Here is a 20,346-nt window from a genome sequence, read left to right as displayed (position 1 = left end):
CCCAGGATCCCATTCCCCAGGACCCCATTCCCCAGGACCCTGCTCCCCAGAACACCCAGGACCCTCAGGACCCCCAGGACCCCATTCCCCAGGACCCCCAGAACCCTGTTCCCAAGGATTCCCAGGACCCATTCCCAAGGACCCCCTTCCCCAGGATCCCCAGGACCCCGTTCCCCAGGACCCCATTCCCCAGGATCCCAAGTCCCCATTCCCAAGTCCCCATTCCCAGGTCCCCGTTCCCCAGGTCCCCGTTGCCCAGGTCCCCCAAGACCCCGTTGCCCAGGACCCCCAAGACCCCGTTCCCCAGGACCCCCAGAACCCTGTTCCCAAGGATTCCCAGGACCCATTCCCAAGGACCCCCTTCCCCAGTACCCCCAGGACCCCGTTCCCCAGGACCCCCTTCCCCAGGATCCCAAGTCCCCATTCCCAGGTCCCCGTTCCCCAGGACCCCATTCCCCAGGACCCCGTTCCCCAGGACCCCGTTCCCCAGGACCCCTTCCCCAGGATCCCATTCCCCAGGATCCCATTCCCCAGGATCCCATTCCCCAGGATCCCATTCCCAATGTCCCCGTTCCCCAGAATCCCCAGGACCTCATTCCCCAGGACCCATCCCGGCTCTCACTCGGTGACCGGTGCCCGCTGGGGCTCAGGGCTGTGGGTGCTGAGCCCTCCGTGGGTGCTGAGCCCTCCGTGGGTGCTGAGCCCTCCGTGGGTGCTGAGCCCGCTGTGGGTGCTGAGGATGCCGTGGGTGCCGAGCCCTCCGTGGGTGCCGAGCCCTCCGTGGGTGCTGAGCCCTCTGTGGGTGCCGAGCCCTCCGTGGGTGCTGAGGACTCCGTGGGTGCTGAGGACTCCGTGGGTGCTGAGCCCGCGGCCCCCGCGCGAGCTGAACGTCCCCTCCAGCACGAAGCCGTTGGCCATGGAGAGCCTCCCCTGCAGACAGAGGTCTCCGTCTCATTAAAAATGTTCACTCTATGCTTTTTAATTAAAAACTAAATTCTTCATTTCCATTCCTCAATGGAAATAAATTCCTTATTATTAAATTCCCTTTTATTATTGAGTTCTCAATTTATTTTTGAATTCTCAATTATTAAAATCTCTTTTTATTATTAAATTCTCTATTTATTATGAAATTCCCTTTTTATTATGAAATTTCAGAGAGCTTTTTCTGCAGAAAAATCTGAAATTATAAATTAAATTTGAAATTACTTAGTTCAATTTCTCTGCATCAATTCTCTATTCTATTCTCAATCGTTATTAAATTCTTTGTTGTTAAATTTTCTATTTGTTATTAAATTTTCTAATATTAAATTCCCTTTTATTATATAAATTCTGGAGAGCTTTCCCTGTGGAAAAATCTGAAATTACAAATTAAATTAAAAATTTTAATTTAAAAAAAAACTTATTTCAATTTTTTAACATCAATTCTCAATTCAATTCTCTATTATTATTAAATTCTCTGTTATTAAATTCTCTATTATCAAATTCTCTTTATTATATCAATTTTCGATCATTAAATCCTCAATTGATTATATAAATTCTCTGTTGATCATTAAATTCTCTACTTATTCTATAAATCCACTATTATATAAATTTAATTGTTAAATTCTCTATTTACTATTAAATTTTCTACTCATTATTAAATTCTTTATTATTAAATTCTCTATCATTAAATTCTCTATTTATTACATAAATTCTTTATTATTAAATTGTCTACTTATTTTTAAATTCTTTGTTATTAAATTTTCTATCCTTAAATTCTTTATTATTACATAAATTCTTTATTATTTAATTCTCTATTTATTAATAATTTCTTTTCTATTAAATTCTCTATGAATAAAGTCTCTATTAATAATTCTTTAATTTTTAATTCTTTACTAATAAATTCTCTATTATATTAAATTCTCACTCATTCCTCTCTCCATTATTCAATTCTCTGTTCATTATCAAAATCCCAAAAAAGAAATCCAACTCAGCATCCCAAACCTGGCTTGGAATTCCAGCCAGAAAAGCAGGAGGCCCATTCCAGCCTCACCTAAATCCTGGATTTCTCTGGATTTGCCACCAAATCCAAATGGGAATTTTGGAGGGAAAATATCCCAGCGCTGGAATCAACCCCTCAAAATCCACCCCGGAGATTTCCCAGGGATTCCCAGATTTTCCCCACCCTGGGGATTCCCAGATTCCAAGGAAATCTTGGATTCCCAACCATTTTCCCAGCATGGAATGTCCTCGGAGGAGGAAGATGATGACAAATTCCTCCTCCTCGTTAGCGTTAATTAACGAGCGTTAATTGTGCCGTCTCCCAGAATTCCTGCCAGGCTCATCCCAGACTTTTTGTTTTCCCTGCCCTGGGGATTTTCTCAACACTCTGGAGCAGGAATTTCAGTGGGAATCCAAGCACAAAAGCTGGGACGTGTCAGGGCAGGGCCGGGATTGGGAAATCCCGAATTTCCGCTGCCTCGCTCATTTCCTGCGGCCCCAACGCCTGGAATGTTCTCCTTTGGGAAATAACAAAGGAAATTGGGTGCAGCTGCAAAGCACAGCCAAAAACACAAAAAAACCCTCAAAAACTCGCTCAAAAAACACCCAAAAAACACTCAAAAAACACTCAAAAAACACCCAAAAAACACCCAAAAAACCCCTCAAAAACCCCTCAAAAACCCCTCAAAAACCCCTCAAAAACCCGCAAAAAACCCGCAAAACCCCGCAAAAACCCCGCAAAAAACCCGCAAAAAACCCGCAAAAACCCCGCAAAAAACCCGCAAAAAACCCGCAAAAAACACCCAAAAAAGCACCGCAAAACAACACGCAAAAAAAACACGCAAAAAAAACACGCAAAAAAAACACGCAAAAAAACACGCAAAAAAACCACGCAAAAAACACCAAAAAACCACGCAAAAAACCACGCAAAAACCACGCAAAAACAGCACGCAAAAACCACAAAAAACCACTCAAAAAACACCCAAAAAACACTCAAAAAACCACTCAAAAAAAACACGCAAAAAACACTCAAAAAACACTCAAAAAACACTCAAAAACTCACCCAAAAAACACTCAAAAAACACTCAAAAAACACTCAAAAAACACTCAAAAAAACACTCAAAAAACACCCAAAAAACCACTCAAAAAAACACTCAAAAAAACACTCAAAAAAAGAAAAAAACTCACTCAAAAAACACTCAAAAAAAGAAAAAACCCTCAAAAACTCAACCAAAAACCACTAAAAAAACACTCAAACAAACACTCAAAAAAAGAAAAAAACTCAATCAAAAATGTCCCATAAAACCCAAAAAACCATAAAAATTCAAGGAAAAATATCCCATAAAACCCAACCAAAAAACCCCAAAAAATCTCAAAAACTCAACCAAAAATGTCCCTTAAAACCCAACAAAAACCCAACCAAAAAAACTCCAATAACTCAATCAAAAATGTCCCATAAAACCCAATAAAACCCGTAAAAATTCAAGGAAAAATATCCCATAAAACCAAACTAAAAAACCCCAAAACTCAGGCAAAAATGTCCCTTAAAACCCAATAAAAACCCAATCAAAAAAACTCCAATAACTCAACCAAAAATGTCCCTGAACACCCAATCAGAAAAACTCCAGTAACTCAATCAAAAATGTCCCATAAAACCCCCAAAAAAAAAAAAACGTAAAAATTCAAGGAAAAATATCCCATAAAACCCAACTAAAAACCCAAAAAAACAATTCCAAAAACACCCCAAAAACTCAACCAAAAATGTTCCTAAAAACGCAATCAAAAAAATTTCAATAACTCAATCAAAAATGTCCCATAAAACCCAAAAAAACCCATAAAAATTCAAGGAAAAATATCCCATAAAACCCAACCAAAAAACCCCAAAAAATCTCCCAAAAACTCAACCAAAAATGTCCCTTAAAACCCAATAAAAACCCAACCAAAAAAACTCCAGTAACTCAATCAAAAATGTCCCATAAAACCCAATAAAACTGTAAAAATTCGAGGGAAAAATCCCATAAAACCCAACTCAAAACCCCCAAAAAATCCCAAAAACACCCCAAAAACTCAGGCAAAAATGTTCCCAAAAACCAATCAAAAAAATTCCAATAACTCAATCAAAAATATCCCATAAAACCCAAAAAACCCATAAAAATTCAAGGAAAAATATCCCATAAAACCCAACCAAAAACCAAAAAAAAACCCCAAAAACTCAAACAAAAATGTCCCACAAAACCCAATAAATCTGTAAAAATTCAAGCAAAAATATCCCATAAAACCCAAGTAAAAACACAAAAAAAAAATCCCAAAAACACCCCAAAAACTCAGGCAAAAATGTCCCATAAAACCCAATAAAAACCCAATCAAAAAAACTCCAATAACTCAATCAAAAATGTCCCATAAAATCCAATAAAAAAGTAAAAATTCAAGCAAAAATATCTCATAAAACCCAACAAAAAAACCTCAAAAAAAGGAAAAAAAAATCCCAAAACCTCAACCAAATCTGTTTTGTAAAACCCTATTAAAACCCAAGAAAAGAAAAAAAACTTAACCAAAAATGTCCCATAAAACCCAATTAAAAACGCAAAAAGAAGAGAAAAAAATCCCAAAAACTCCATCAAAAATGTCCCATAAAACCAAATTTAAAAAAAAAAAAGAGAAAAAAATCCCAAAACCCCAACCAAAAATGTCCCTAAAAGCCCACTGAAAACCTCAAAAACTCAACTAAAAATATCCCACAGAACCCAACAAAAATCCAACAAAATAAAAAAACCCGCCAGAAAACTCAACCAAAAATGTCCCATAAACCCAATTAAAAAAACTCAAAAAAGAGTAAAAAATATCCCAAAACCTCGACCAGAAATGTCCCTAAAAACCCAGGAAAATAAATCCCAAAAACTCAACCCAAAAAACCCAAACCGACCAAACCTGAAGTCAACAAAACACGAAAATCCCAAATGATTCTCAGAATTCCCAAAATCTCCAGCTGCAGTTTCCTTCTGTGCCAAATATTCCAGAAATTTGGAAGATGGGCTTTTGTAGGAAGCTGGGGGAAGCAGAGCAGGAAGGAATGAAGTTGGGAGATGGATCCATGAGGAATTCCAGGAGAAGAGGGAGGAAATTCCAACCTTTCCAACAAATGTCAGCTCTTCCGTGAAGTTCCCTTCGTAGACGGAGTCGTCTTCCAGGAGCAGAATTCCCGAGCCCTTGGGATGAAAGGAAAAGTCGGGAATTTGTGGCATGAACTTCCCACCTGGTCCAATTCATCCCATAAAAATTTATGGGATGCAGAGTCCAAGAATTTATTTTTTTTTTAAAGCCAAACATCTCCTTTCAATGTTTGGGAGAAGCTCCAAGAAATCCCATGGAGAAGGAGGTCGGGAAACTTGGAATAATAAAATTATTCCATGGATTTTCCATGGAAAAGGGACAAAAAACCAGGAAAAGCCACCAAGGATTGTCACGGGGTCAGACTCGTGGTGCTCCCAACCCTGGGATATTTTAGGGAATTCTTTGGGAAATGATTCCGAGCCAACAGCAACTGTGTGGAATTCCCAGTGGGAAAGGGATCCAGAAGGATCCAAATCCAACTCCAGGCACAGGAGGCATCCCAAAAATCCCTGGAAAATCCCAGAGCTCTGGTAGTGTTGGGAGTGTGCCCATTCCATGGGAAATTATTCCAGGGAATAACTCCTGTCCATAGGGAATTCTCTGCCCACTGGGATTTATTCCATAGTTTTACCCCCAAGGTTTCTTCATCCCCAAACCAGCTGGGATCACTTCCAGGGCTGGAATATTTTCCTCTGGAGTGAAAATACCCCAAAAAAACTCAACCAAAAATGTCCCATAAAACCCCATAAATAACCAAAAAAAAAGGAGAAAAAAATCCCAAAAATTCCACAAAAATGTCCCATAAAACCCAATAAAAAAAGCCAAAAAAAAGAAAAAAATATCCCAAAGCCTCAATCAAAAATATCTCATAAAACCCAATAAAAACCATTTTTCCCTAATTCGGGAAGTGGGAATGGGGTTGTGGGGTTTTTTTAAGGATGGGGGGGGTTTTTTTAGGGTTGGTTTTTTTTTTAAGGATGTTTTTATTCCAATGCCAATTCCCTTTGCTTTCCCCACCAAATTCCCAACATTCCATGAACCGGACGGGCAAATTCCCACTGGAAAAGTAAGGATTTCATGATTTCCAGGAAAGATGGAATGTTATGGAATTCTTGGAAAGGTTTGGGCTGAGAGGGACCTTCAGGATCCATGGGCAGGGATCTCCCACTGTCCCAGGGTGCTCCAACCTGCCCTTGGACATTCCAGGGACCCAGGGGCTGCCACAAATCTCTGGGAATTCCATCCCAACCCCTCCAATCCAGGAATTCCTTCCCAATATCCCATCAACCCCTGCCGTCTGGAAGGGGAGAAGAAACCAGACCTTGCTCTTCCAAACCATGACTATGGGAAAAGTGTGGAATATCCCGGGCAGGAAGCGCCCACAAGGACTCAAATCCAGCCCCTGGCCTTGCACAGACATCCCAACAATCCCACCTTTCTGGAGTTTTCCAAACATTCCTGGAGCTCTGGCAGCCTTTGGAATGTTCCCATTCCCTTGGGAGTGTCCATCCCGAGCACCCTCTGGGGGCAGAACCTTTCCCTGACCTCCAAACCCTCTTTGTCCTCCAGGATGAATTCGGGAATGAAACCTCGGTCTCGCCCTTGGCGGTGAATTCCCCATCCCAGGGATTCCGGATTCCACGGAAGTCTTGGACTCACCACCATTTTATCCGCATGGAATGTCCTCTGGTAGCAGAGCCCTGACTGGGTCACCACGATGCCCTCTCCGTGCCTGTGGTCATCCAGCCACATCCCGATGTACCTCTCCCCTCTGGAATGCAAGGAGAACCCAGCTGATGGATTTTCCCTGTTTTCCCAGCTCTCGATCCGTCGGATTTCTCCTGCTCAGGGTGGTTTTTCCTGACACAACGCTCCAGGCTGGATATCCCACACAAACTGAGCTCTGGGAATGTTTACCAAGGAATTCAAGCCTTACAACCCCCGCCCCCATCCATCCCAAATCTCCAGGATTTATCCCACCAAACCCAAAGCTGTCCCACAGCTCAGATCCATCCCACCTTTACCTCTCCTTGTCTTCCCAGACTCCGTATCCGTTCTTTTTGTCGTTCTCCCAGTGTCCCGTGTATTTGAAGGGATGCTCAGCCGAGAAGTTCTCCAGGATCCCAAAGCCTTGGCGCACGTTGTCCTTGAAGTAGCCCTTGTAGACCAGGTCATTCCCGTACCTGCAGGAAGAGGGATGGAATTCCAGCCTGGGAATAACTGACAGCTACTCCTGGAGCAGAAAACCAGGGAAGCGAGGAGATCAGGCTCATCCATCTCGAAATATTCCAGAGATTTTCCCCACAGCGTTGAATTGGATCCTTGTTGGCTGTTGGGAATGTGCACCGCCCAAACCAGACATTCCAGAACTTCCCAAATTATCTAAGCACTCAACACAAGGGCTTGGAATTGACCTGGGAGAGGCCACTCAGGCCTCGACCTCTCACCAGCCTGGGCACAGGAAGCTCTGGTCAATCCAGGCTGGAAAATCGGATCCATAGGAAGGAGGCCGAGCTGGATCCAGCTCTTTGTAGTGGCCACCAACACTTCCCAGGGAAACTTATCCCTCTGGGAAGAGCAGCTCCGAGTTGAATGAAAGAGCAGAACGTCCAGGTTGGAGGACAGGCCTATCCCAGCTGGAATGTTGGGTCTGTCCCACTTGGTGTGGAGAAATCAGGGACAGGGATGAGCAGGAACCAGGGGCAGCCCAGTGTTCCCAGCAGCCAAAACATTTGGGGCGACCTCGGAAAAGAAAAATCCAGGGAAACCTCAGCGACCCTTCCAGAGCCTGAGGGGGCTCCAGGAGAGCTGGAGAGGGACTGGGGACAAGGGATGGAGGGACAGGACACAGGGAATGGCTCCCACTGCCAGAGGGCAGGGATGGATGGGAGACTGGGAATTGGGAATTCCTGGCTGGGAGGGTGGGGAGGGGCTGGGATGGAATTCCCAGAGAAGCTGTGGCTGCCCCTGGATCCCTGGAATGTCCAAGGAATGGTTGGAGCACCCTGAGACAGTGGGATCCTTCTTAAGCTCCCAAACAATTCTGGAATTCTGAATGCCCACAAAGCATTTCCAGACGAGGCTCCAAAGATTTCAGGGAACGTTTTCCCCCTTTAAACCCCTGGAACCCCCTTTTCCCTGGAACCCATCCTGGATTTTACTTACTCACAGATTCCATAGCCCCTCATCTTGCCCCGGTACCAGTGGCACTTGTAGCAGTCGTAGCGATCCTCGGAGCGCCGCGGCACCAGGCAGATCCCAAACCTGCCAGGGCACATGGAAAAGGTCGGCATGGAAAACAAAATCAGCATGGAAAAAAAAAATCAACATGGGAAAAAAAGTCAGCATGGGAAAAGGGCAACTCCATTGGAGCGGATGAAGTTTAAAATCCAACTGGAATTTCCTGGGGTTTTTTTTTTTTCTGTAAAAACTCCTCACATGAGGTTTATAAAAGGATCTAAAAATAACTTTAAGACACCTTCTAGGAATAAATTCCCATGGATTTTGGGATCTGGGATCAGGTGCAGCTGGGTGGAAATGTCTGCACTGAAAGCAGCAACTCCATTGCGGCGGATTAAGTTCGAAAACCAAGGATTTTCCAAATTCCCAACCTTTATGTGCTTGGATCAGCCCGACCTGGGACACTTTTCCCAGGTGCCACTGGACTTTTTCCAAAGGAAAACTCATCCCTTTGGGAGCTGCACTCCCAGATCCTCATTGTTCCTTCTCCAGAGTTTCTTTCAGTGCTGGTTTTCCCCCTTTTTCTTCCTTCCCCAAGTTAGGGGCAGGGTTAAATGTTCTGGGATTCCCAGCAGAAGTGTTTGGGATGTATTTCCCCCGCCTTGGAAAAATGAGGAATCCTAAAGTGCTACTTCCAATAAAATTGAGATAAATAATCCCTGAATTTCATGGATTGGTTTCTTAAATCGTGAGGAAAAAACTCATTTAAGGGAAGTTTTAAAGGGACTTAAAATAACTTTAAGAGACTCCCTAGGAATTAATTCCCACAGATTTTGGGATCTGGGATCAGATTCCAGCCCCTGGGGTCAGTCACTGCCAGTCCCCTCTCTCCAGGTTCCAACCTCTGGCAGGAACCATTCCAGATGAATTTCAAAGCAGGGAATATCCCGTTTTCCAGGACTCACCCGTGCTCCAGGCCCTCCTGGAAATCCCCGACGTGGTTGCGTCCATCGCGCCACTTCAGCGTCCCCCTGGAACCCAAGGAATTCTCTCACAAGGGACATCACAGCATTCCCAGATGGAACAGCCCCCACTAAAGCCCAGCCTAAATATTTAGGTCAGCTTAGATGGAGCTGGGAGTCCACTGGAAGGTGCCCATGGCAGGGGCTGGAATTGGATCTTTCCCAAAGTTCTTTCCGGCCCAAACCATTCCCAGATTTTATGGCAAACATCCAAAAATTCCCTCGGAGGACGGAGACACAAAAGGCTCCCCCAGGCCTTGGATTTCAGCAGGAGGATTTAATCCCATAATGTTTTCCTGCTCTGGGCTGAGTGGGAAGAATCCATTCCGTTCCCTAATCCCAAAAGTATTTTCTGGAGGTGCTGCCTCGTGCCTTTAGGACCTTGCACCTGATCCTGAATTAATTACAGGGATTGATCCAGCGGGAGTTCCTGCCTGGCACATCCCTGTGGACACGGTGACACCACAGCCTGGAATTCCAGCGGCTCAGCCCCTGGGAAAACAGAGAGGAAAAGCATCCCCAAGGGATCCTTCATCCCATGTCTTGTGGGGCTGGAGAAGTGATTCCAGGAGGAGATCCCACAGCCAGGAGAGCCGGGAATGGGCAATGCCAGGGAAATTCCTGCCTGGCTGTGCCCGGCTCCGGAGCCATTTCCCTCCCTCCCAGAATCCCACTCCACCCACTCCACTGAGAGCTTTAATTCCAGCTCATCCCAGAAAATCGGATCCCTGCACATTCCCCAGCCGGACACAATGGAATTACAAACTCCTGGAATGCTTTGGCTTGGAAGGACCTTAAAGATCCTCTCATCCCGTGGGCAGGGACAATTCCCACTGTCCCAGGCTGCTCCAAGTGTCCAGCCTGGCCTTGGGCACCTCCAGGGATCCAGGGGCGGCCACAGCTGCTCTGGGAATTCCATCCCAGCCCCTCCCCAATTCCTTCCCAGCCAGGAATTCCTTCCCAAATTGAGTTGAAATGGATCTGGAGCTTGGAATAAAAGCTGGGAATTAGGCTGAGGGAATATCAGGGGTTTGAGGAATTCTGAGCTCTTTCTGGAGCTGGAGGCCAAGGCTTTGGAATCCCTCAGGGAATGTTGGAATATTTTCCCTCTGTGCTGATGCTGAGCTCATCTGCTTTTCCTAAAAACCCCAACTGGAACAATTGAAAATCATGGAATCCTGGAATTTTTGGGGTTGGATGGGATCCTAAAGAAAATCCAGTTCCAACCCCGTGCCAGGGGCACTTCCCACTATCCCAGGCTGCTCCAAGTGTAAGCTGGGCTTGAGCACTTCCATGGATCCAGGGGGAGCCACAGCTTCTCTGGGAATTCCATCCCAGCCCCTCCCCACCCTCCCAGCCAGGAATTCTTTCCCAACCTTTAATCCAAACCTCCTGGGTCGGTTTGCCAGGAGATGGAGCAACACCAAAACCGTGAGGAGGCTGTTTGACTTTCATCCAGGCTGTTGTTCCAAACACCTCCACGAGAGTGGCTCTTTTCCAAGTTTTCCAGAGGATTGGTTGGATGTGTTTGAAATTTCAATATCTTAATTTTAATTTAAAGTTAAATCTCCTTTGGCTTTGTGGGTTTGAATGGAAAAGGGGATGAGGGAACAGCTGGAGCTGAGCCAGGTTTAGGCTGGATTTTAGGAAAAAGCTCTTCTCCTGCAAGCTATTGGGCATGGAACATTCCCCAGGGAATGAGCACATTCCCAAGGCTGCTCCAGGACTTTGGACAGGGTGGGATTGTTGGGATCGGTGTGGGACTTGATTCCTGTGAGCCCTTCCCACCCAGGATATTCCATAACTTCATGCCTGCTCCAGGCACAAGGATGTTCCAGCCACGTGTGAGTGGGAGTCTGGCCTTCTCCCAGCCCAGGTCACCTGAAATTCCAGGACACCCACTGCAGAACTCTGGAATTCCAGGACAGCCACTGCAGAACTCTGGAATTCCAGGACACCCACTGCAGAACTCTGGAATTCCAGGACAGCCACTGCAGAACTCTGGAATTCCAGGACAGCCACCGGAGAGCAGCGGTGTTTTTGCCAAAGAGCCCAAATTCCCACTCCCACAGCTCTGCTCACGTGCTCCTCCCTCGGAAATCCCAGAGCAGCCACCAAGGCCGGGATGCTGCTCTGGAACTTTCCAGCAACAAAATCACAGCAGAGGAATTCCAGGAGTGGGAAGGGAACCCAAATCCAAGGAATCGAACAGCTGGAGTCCCTGAATTCTGCCAGGAATTTCCTGGGATGCCTCACTCACACCACTCCATGGGCAGGAGAGGTTTGGATTGATCCCAGTTTTCCAGCCCTGCGGCAGGAGAGGACAAAAGCCAGGAGATGGTTCTGAGGGAGTGAAGGTGGGGAAGACCCCGAGGTCTCCTGCCCTGGATGCTCCTTTAGAGCTCTTCCAGGGCACGGCACAATCTCTTCCACGGAATATTCCGGATTCACTGTTGGATTTGGGGCTGGAACTGGATCCCAATCCCTCCCAAGCCATTTATAGTCTGGAGTCTTTCATTATTTCAAGGCCCTCTCAAAGTGAGTCTCTCTCCATCCTTTTTGCTTGCAAACTGTGTGAAACTCACGGGAAATAAAATTTCCCAACGTTTTGGTGGCTGAGGAGCTTGGTCTTATTCCCAGTTTCTTCCCAAAAAAAATCCAGAGTGTTCTCTATCCTATGTCCAAAAGGTTTTGGGCTTGGGATCTTTGATTTACAGACATTCCCTCACCTAAATTTGGATTTATTGAACATTTCCCGATGCTCCCATTTGAGCTCCTTCTGGATTCAAGCTTTTTTAAATTCCTGGGATAACAGTCTGGATGTTTCAAGTTTGGATAAAGTTCATGGAGGTTTTGCTAGCAGAGAATAAAATTGTTCTCCCCAAAATGGTTTTATTGGGGATTTTCCTCTCATGAGGGTGAGATTTTCATACCCCAGGCTGAGATCTGATTTTAGGCCAAGCCTAAATCCCAAGTAGGGACACCAGCTCCTGCAGCACCCTCAGGGTGGCCAATACCACATTTCTGGGGCAGCCTTTAGGATTTAATCCATAAACCACGGGTGAGACATCCACAATAAATCCCAAGTTTTAGGGCTCAGGCTTTGCTAAGCCTGCCCTCAAGGCCAGAATTCCCTCTGGGAATGAGTGAGGCAGGAATCAGAGAGCCAGGCCTGGATTCACATCCACAACATCATTAGGAATCAAATCCTGATCTCCTCCCTACCCTGGAAGTGCCAAAAAAAGGAGCAGACCCTTGGTGAGGTGGTTGAGGGACCTTGGAAATCTCTCCCAACCCTCACGGAAATGCCAGATCAGCACTTCCAACCCTATTCCCACTTGGAAAAGGGGCCCAGAGGGTTCCTTACTTGCCATGGGGTTTCCCCAAGAGCCCTCTCCCTCACAGGTGGACCCCCTGAGCCTGCCCAAAAAGGAGCAGCCCCTTCAGGATGTGTCTGAGTGACTTGCAGAAGTCTGGGTTGACCTTGGAGATCTTTCCCAACCTCCATGGAAATGCCAAACCGCCACTTCCAACCCTATTCCCACTTGGAAAAGGGGCCCAGAGCGTTCCTTACTTGCCATGGGGTTTCCCCCAGAGCCCCTCTCCCTCACAGGTGGACCCCCTGAGCCTGCCCAAAAAGGAACAGCCCCTTCAGGATGTGGTTGAGTGACTTGCAGAAGTCTGGGTTGACCTTGGAAATCTTTCCCAACCTCCATGGAAACTCCAAGCACTTCCTACCCTATTCCCACTTGGAAAAGAGGCCTGAAAGGTTCCTTCCCAGAGCCACTCTCCCTCACAGGTGCCCCCTCTGAGCCTGCTCAGGAAAGGAGCAGCCCCTCCATGAGTGACCTGGAGAAGTTTGGGTTGACCTTGGAAATCTTTCCCAACCTTCATGGAAACTCCACACCAGCACTCCCAACCTTATTCCCACTTGGAAAAGAGGCCCAGAGGGTTCCTCACTTCCCATGGGGTTTCCCCAAGAGCCCCTCTCCCTCACAGGTGCCCCCCCTGAGCCTGCCCAAAAAGGAGCAGCCCCTCCATGAGTGTCTGAGTGACCAGGAGAAGTTTGGGTTGACCTTGGAAATCTTTCCCAACCTTCATGGAAACTCCAAGCACTTCCAACCCTATTCCCACTTGGAAAAGAGGCCTAAAAGGTTCCTTCCCAGAGCCACTCTCCCTCACAGGTGCCCCCTCTGAGCCTGCTCAAAAAGGAGCAGCCCCTCCATGAGTGACCTGGAGATCTCTCCCAACCTTCACAGAAACTTTCAGCCAGCACTTCCATCCTTATTGCTACTTGGAAAAGCGGCCCAAAAGGTGTTTCCCATCTTGTTCCCACTTGAAAGAGAGGCCTAAAACCTTCCCAGAGCCCCTCACCGTCACGGGTGGCCACCCTGAGCCTGCCCAGAAAAGGAGCAGCCCCTCCATGAGTGACCTGGAGAAGTTTGGGTTGACCTCGGAGATCTCTTCCAACTTTCATGGAAACCCCACACCACCACTTCCCACCCTATTCCCACTTGGAAAAGGGGCCCAGAGGGTTCCTTACTTGCCATGGGGCTTCCCCCAGAGCCCCTCACCCTCACAGGTGCCCCCCCTGAGCCTGCCCAGGAAAGGAGCAGCCCCTTCAGGATGTGTCTGAGTGACCAGGAGAAGTTTGGGTTGACCTTGGAGATCTTTCCCAACCTTCATGGAAATGCCAAACCGCCACTCCCAACCCTATTCCCACTTGGAAAAGGGGCCCAGAGGGTTCCTTACTTGCCATGGGGCTTCCCCCAGAGCCACTCTCCCTCGTAGGTGGCCCCGCGGAGCCGTCCCTCCATGCGGAAGGCGTAGGTGAAGAAGCGGCGGCTCGGGGCCTGGCTGCCCTCCCCGCGGCTGCCCCAGAGAGGGAAATCCCGCTTCCCGTTCAGCGCCTGGCGCACGGCCTGCTCCAGCTTCCACCGCCACACGGCCTGCGGGCACGGGAAACACGGGGTGAGCACGGATCCCGGGAAAACCGACCGGAGACAGCGCCGGGAAAGCGGCGAGGAGCTGGTGGGATCCCATCAAAGCCCTTCTGCAGCTTCCACAGAAGGTGGGTACTGCAGCAGGGCACAAGAGCTGTGAGGGAGGAATTTCCACTTGGATGTTAAAAAACAGGGGAAAATTCCACTTGGATATGAAAAAAAGAAAAGAAATACAAATTTCAAGTTGATTTGCCTGTGGGATAGGCCCTGTCCTTCAGGAACAGCAGCAAGAAACCCACGGGGTTCCACCAGATTCCTCACCAGCCATCAACTCCGAGCCACCTCTGGCCACCTAATCCAGGAATTTTTTGGAAAAGGAGCCAAAACTCCCAACCCAGCCTCACCAGAATGATTATCCCATTTTAAATAGTAAAGAGATGGGAATATCCCAAAGCCTGACCTTGGTCTGAGGGTCCTTGGCGGAGAGGACGAACGTCTCTTCCGGGGTTGTGATGCGTAGGCTGTGCCTGGGAGGGGGAAAAAAAACATGGAAAACACAATTCCCAATCCATCAGCTCTTCCCATTCCCCTCCTGGAGATTCTGGCGCTTTCCCAGGTGGTTTTTCTGGAGAGATCTCAAGTTCTCCAGGGTTGGATTAAATAATTTTGGGATTCATTGGCAACGAATGGGATGAGAGGGAATGGCCTCAGGTTGTGCCGGGGGAAGGTCAGGTCGGACATCAGCAGGAATTTTTTCATGGAAAATGTGGTCAGGCATTGGAATTGCCCAGGGAGGTTTGGAGTGCCCGTTCCTGGAGGTGTCCAAGGCATTCTGGGCTGGGAACAAGGTGGGGATGGGACACAGGTTGGATTCGATGATCCCAGAGGGCTTTTCCAACCTCAGAAATTCTGGGATTTCAATCAGGCAGCAAATTCCAAGCTGGTGAGATCCCGTTACCCAGATCCCAATCCCACGGCTCAGAAAGGAGATGGGACAAAGCTTTGGATCATTTTCCCATCGACCTGAAGATTTTTATTCCTTTTTTTTTAACTCCCAGTGGGAATTTCTCACTCACATTCCTGGAGCCGATTTCTCTCCGCAGTTTTCATCCACCCATACCAGCTTCAGATCAAAACTTTGGAAACTGTTTCCCTGGAAAAAAAAATTGGAAAAGAGGGTTATTGCTGGAAACATCCATGGAATGGCAGAGCTGGAGTGGCAGCACAAATTCCCACTTTTTTCGTTCCATCCATCCCACTTTGGGAGGAGAGACCTTGGAGATGGAAAAGCCCGCAGAAAAGGAGGGAAATTCTCGTTTGAACACTCCTAAAGCTCTTCCAAAATTCCATGGCCACATCCAGGAGTAAAACATTCCCACATGACGCTGATCTCCACAGGAATTCCTCCCCCATCACATGGCAACATTCCCAAATCTTTCTAGCCAATATTCCCAGAGATTTGTGGTTGCCCATCCATGGAAGAATCCAGGGAAAGCCTGGACAGGGCATGAAGCAGCCTGGGATGGTGGGAACCAAGTAGTGGGGTGGGGATGGATCATCTTTAAGGTCCCTTTCCATCCAATCCATTCTGGGATTTATTTAGGATTTGGACTCCAGGTGGCACCGCCAAAAATATCCCAGAAATCCCAAATTTAAGGAGCCACTTTTGGGATCAGCAGCACCCAAACAAAACCAACTCCGACGATTGGAACAAAAGGAAAATTTTAATTTCTCATCTCCTTTCCCGGCCTCACATCCCGGTGTTCACACAGAGCTGCTGCCCGGCGGGATGGAGTTTTCCAAGGAATTCCACAGTGCTTTCCCAGATTTGGGAGAACAGAAAAGGAAAGGACATCAAAATTCCCAACCGAGTCAATCCCAACTCAGCTGGAATTCCCAAACCTCCACAAAGCTCGGCAGCAGAAGGCGAGACACAGATGGAAATCATGGATTGAACATGGAGATAATTCCATGGATCTGCTGATGCCGTGTTCCCATCCCAGCCACTGGCACGATCCAAGCTGGAATCCCCTCATGGGAACACATCCCCACACCCCAAAATTCCCAAAATAGCCCCAAAACCACCTCCAACGTCTCCAGACGTGGCACCAAGATGGAAAATCCTGTTTATCCCGATGTGTGGGAGCTCATGGAATGCCATCCTAGATCCATCAAATCCCTCGGGATAACCAAGGGCCAAAATTCCCTGTGGAAAAGGGTGTGGACCACTCAAAAGGTGCCCGTGATGGTGGATAATCCACATTTCCTGGGAAAATGCTCCATGGATCTCCTCGAACCCCTTCCCAGATTTCCTTTATTTTCCAGAGCCAACCACACGCAGATGGATCGGACACAAAGTTTTCCCAACTATTCCCGACAGCCAAACTCTGCTGTGAGCTCAACATCAAAACACTGGAATCTTACCAGCATGCCTATGGAAATTCCTGTCATTTCTGCCATTCCACTGGAATTTCAGGTCCATTTATCCGTGCTCCCTTCCCAGTCCCTCCGGAGGATCCCGGACTCACCTGGATGAGCACCAGGACGTCGTCGAAGAGCAGGAGCCGCTCGGAGCGGGCGGTGCCGGACGCCACGGGAAGGTTCCTGCTGTCCTCCAGGAGCCTCCGCTCAGGGACACACAGCACGTCCTGGAGCAGCAGGGAAAACCAGGATTGGGAGGGGACACGGAATTCCAGGCAGGAATTCCTGCAGAGATCAGCTGGGTGCTCAGTGACACCCTTGGGACATAAATTCATCTTCCACCCAACTCTGCTCTGTCAACTTCAAACCTCAAATTCTCAATCTATATCAAATTCCCGATCCACATCAAATTCCCGATCCACATCAAATTCCCGATCCACATCAAATTCCCGATCCACATCAAATTCCCGATCCACATCAAATTCCTTCTGACTCGGGGTTCCAGTGACAGTGACACACTTGGAACACAAAACTCAACATTAAAACCCCCAGGCAGTTTCCCCAACTCTTCCCCCCAGCTCTGCTCTATTGAATTCCAGCCTCAAATTCCCAATCCATATCAAATTCCCAGTCCGTATCAAATTCCCTCTGACTCAGGGTTCCAGGGACAGTGACCCCATGGGACACAAACTCAGCTTTGAAACCCCTGGGAGTTTCTCCAGCTTTTCCACCCCGCTCTGCTCTGTTGAATTCCAGCCTCAAATTCCTGATCCATATGAAATTCCTGATCCACATGAAACTCCCTCTGACTCAGGGTTTCAGGGACACCACTGGACACAAAACTCTGCATTAAAATCCCCAAGGAGTTTCTCCAATTCTTCCACCCAGCTCTGATACGTCAACTTCAATCCTCAAATTCCCAATCCATATCAAATTCCCAATCAAAATCAAACTCCCCATCCATATCAAAGTTCCGATCCATATCAAATTCCCGATCCATATCAAATTCCTTCTGGCTCGGGGTTCCAGGGACAGTGACACACTTGGAACACAAAACTCAACATTAAAACCCCCAGGCAGTTTCCCCAACTCTTCCCCCCAGCTCTGCTCTATTGAATTCCAGCCTCAAATTCCCAATCCATATCAAATTCCCAGTCCGTATCAAATTCCCTCTGACTCAGGGTTCCAGGGACAGTGACCCCACGGGACACAAACTCAGCTTTGAAACCCCAGGGAGTTTCTCCAGCTTTTCCACCCCGCTCTGCTCTGTTGAATTCCAGCCTCAAATTCCTGATCCATATGAAATTCCTGATCCACATGAAACTCCCTCTGACTCAGGGTTTCGGGGACACCACTGGACACAAAACTCAGCATTAAAATTCCCAAGGAGTTTCTCCAATTCTTCCACCCAGCTCTGATACGTCAACTTCAATCCTCAAATTCCCAATCCATATCAAATTCCCAATCAAAATCAAATTCCTGATCCATATGAAATTCCTGATCCACATCAAATTCCCTCTGGCTTGGGGTTCCAGGGACACCACTGGACACAAAACTCCACATTAAAACCCCCAGGGAGTTTCCCCAACTCTTCCACCCAGCTCTGCTCTATTGAATTCCAGCCTCAAATTCCTAATCCATATCAAATTCCCAAACCGTACCAAATTCCCAAAGCGTACCAAATTCCCAATCCGTACCAAATTCCCTCTGGCTCGGGGTTCCAGGGACAGTGACACACTTGGAACACAAAACTCCGCATTAAAACCCCCAGGGAGTTTCTCCAGGTCTTCCACCCAGCTCTGCTCTGTCAACTTCAATCCTCAATTCCTTGATCCATATTAAATCCATACCACATCCATATCAAATTCCCAATCAAAATCAAACTCCCGATCCATATCAAATTCCCAATCCACATCAAATTCCCTCTGGCTCGGGGTTCCAGTGACAGTGACAGTGACACACTTGGGACACAAACTTGGCTTGGAAACCCCCAGGGAGTTCCTCCAGCTCCTCCACCCAGCTCCGCTCTGTTGAATTCCAGCCTCGAATTCCCAATCCATATCAAATTCTCGATCCATATCAAATTCCTCATCCTTATCAGATTCCCCATCCACTTCCAATTCCTCATTCTTATCAAATTCCCCATCCACTTCCAATTCCTGATCCATACCAAATTCCTCATCCTTATCAATTTTGAGATCCATACCAAATTGCTGATCCATATTAAATTCCCAATCCACTCTGAATTCTTCATCCTTATCAAATTCCCAATCCATATCAAATTCCCGATCCATACAGAATTCCTCATCCTTATCAAATTCCCGATCCATACCAAATTCCTGATCCAAATCAAATTCCCATTCCATATCAAATTCCTCATTCTTATCAAATTCCCCATCCACTCCAATTCCTGATCCATACCAAATTCCTCATCCTTATCAATTTTGAGATCCATACCAAATTGCTGATCCATATTAAATTCCCAATCCACTCTGAATTCTTCATCCTTATCAAATTCCCAATCCATATCAAATTCCAGATCCATACAGAATTCCTCATCCTTATCAAATTCCCGATCCATACCAAATTCCTGATCCAAATCAAATTCCCATTCCATATCAAATTCCTCATTCTTATCAAATTCCCCATCCACTTCCAATTCCTGATCCTTATCAAATTCCCCATCCACTTCCAATTCCTGATCCTTATCAAATTCCCCATCCACTTCCAATTCCTGATCCATACCAAATTCCCAAACATATGAAATTCCTCATCCTTAACAAATTCCGAATCCACTTCCAATTCCTGATCCTTATCAAATTCCCAGTTCATACCGAATTCCTCATCCTTATCAAATTTCCAGTCTACTTCCAATTCCCGATCCTTACCAAACTCCTCGCCCTTATCGAATTCCCAGTGCACACCAAATTCCCGATCCCTGTCCCGTTCCCTCGGGACTCACGGTGAATTTGTATCCCAGGGATTTCCAGAGCTCCTTGGTGAATCCGGCTTCATCCAGGACCTGGCCAATGAAGGATTCCAGCTTCCCAAATTCCTGCACCACAGTGGCCACCACATCCCGCTCTGACCCCTGGGAAAGGACAGGAAAACTCCAGGAATGCTGCAAATTTGGGTCAAGGGAGGTCCAGGCTGGATTTTAGGGAATATTTAGCAAAGAAGTTCCAGGTTGGATTTTTGGGAATATTTATCAATGTCCAGGCTGGATTTTAGGGAATATTTAGGAAAGGAGTTCCAGGCTGGATTTTTGGGAATATTTATCAATGTCCAGGCTGGATTTTAGGGAATATTAAGGAAAGGAGTTCCAGGTTGGATTTTTGGGAATATTTATCAATGTCCAGGTTGGATTTTAGGGAATATTCAGCAACGTCTCCATCCTGGATCAAAAAAGGTCCAGGCTGGATTTTAGGGAATATTTAGGAAAGGAGTTCCAGGCTGGATTTTAAGGAATATTTAGGAAAGGAGTTCCAGGTTGGATTTTGGGAATATTTATCAATGTCCAGGCTAGAATTTAGGGAATATTTAGGAAAGGAGCTCCAGGTGGATTTTTGGGAATATTTATCAATGTCCAGGTTGGATTTTAGGGAATATTAGGAAAGGAAAGGAGTTCCAGGCTGGATTTTAAGGAATATTTAGGAAAGGAGTTCCAGGTTGGATTTTAGGGAATATTT

At 46.8% G+C, this 20,346-nt stretch overlaps 1 protein-coding gene across 4 annotated transcripts in view; it reads right to left on the bottom strand.

Annotated features, from left to right (window-relative positions):
• Nucleotides 1–20,346, bottom strand: part of ALS2CL (ALS2 C-terminal like) — a 45,213-nt gene that overhangs the window by 15,053 nt on the left and 9,814 nt on the right. For all 4 annotated transcript variants that reach the window (XM_050970860.1, XM_050970861.1, XM_030236430.2 and 1 more), the window contains 11 exons: nucleotides 19,620–19,748; nucleotides 16,765–16,884; nucleotides 15,313–15,389; nucleotides 14,697–14,763; nucleotides 14,046–14,242; nucleotides 9,237–9,302; nucleotides 8,257–8,355; nucleotides 7,116–7,274; nucleotides 6,751–6,862; nucleotides 5,109–5,186; nucleotides 623–930 (listed from right to left, as the gene is read on the bottom strand). In XM_050970860.1, coding sequence (XP_050826817.1) covers nucleotides 623–930; nucleotides 5,109–5,186; nucleotides 6,751–6,862; nucleotides 7,116–7,274; nucleotides 8,257–8,355; nucleotides 9,237–9,302; nucleotides 14,046–14,242; nucleotides 14,697–14,763; nucleotides 15,313–15,389; nucleotides 16,765–16,884; nucleotides 19,620–19,748 — 1,412 coding nt within the window. The remainder of the gene's footprint in view (nucleotides 1–622; nucleotides 931–5,108; nucleotides 5,187–6,750; nucleotides 6,863–7,115; nucleotides 7,275–8,256; nucleotides 8,356–9,236; nucleotides 9,303–14,045; nucleotides 14,243–14,696; nucleotides 14,764–15,312; nucleotides 15,390–16,764; nucleotides 16,885–19,619; nucleotides 19,749–20,346) is intronic.

This window comes from Serinus canaria, chromosome 2, assembly GCF_022539315.1.
Source record: "Serinus canaria isolate serCan28SL12 chromosome 2, serCan2020, whole genome shotgun sequence".
Taxonomy (NCBI): domain Eukaryota; kingdom Metazoa; phylum Chordata; class Aves; order Passeriformes; family Fringillidae; genus Serinus; species Serinus canaria.
The sequence above is the reverse complement of the archived record's forward strand: the minus strand, read 5'-3'. Positions and strand labels throughout refer to the sequence as shown.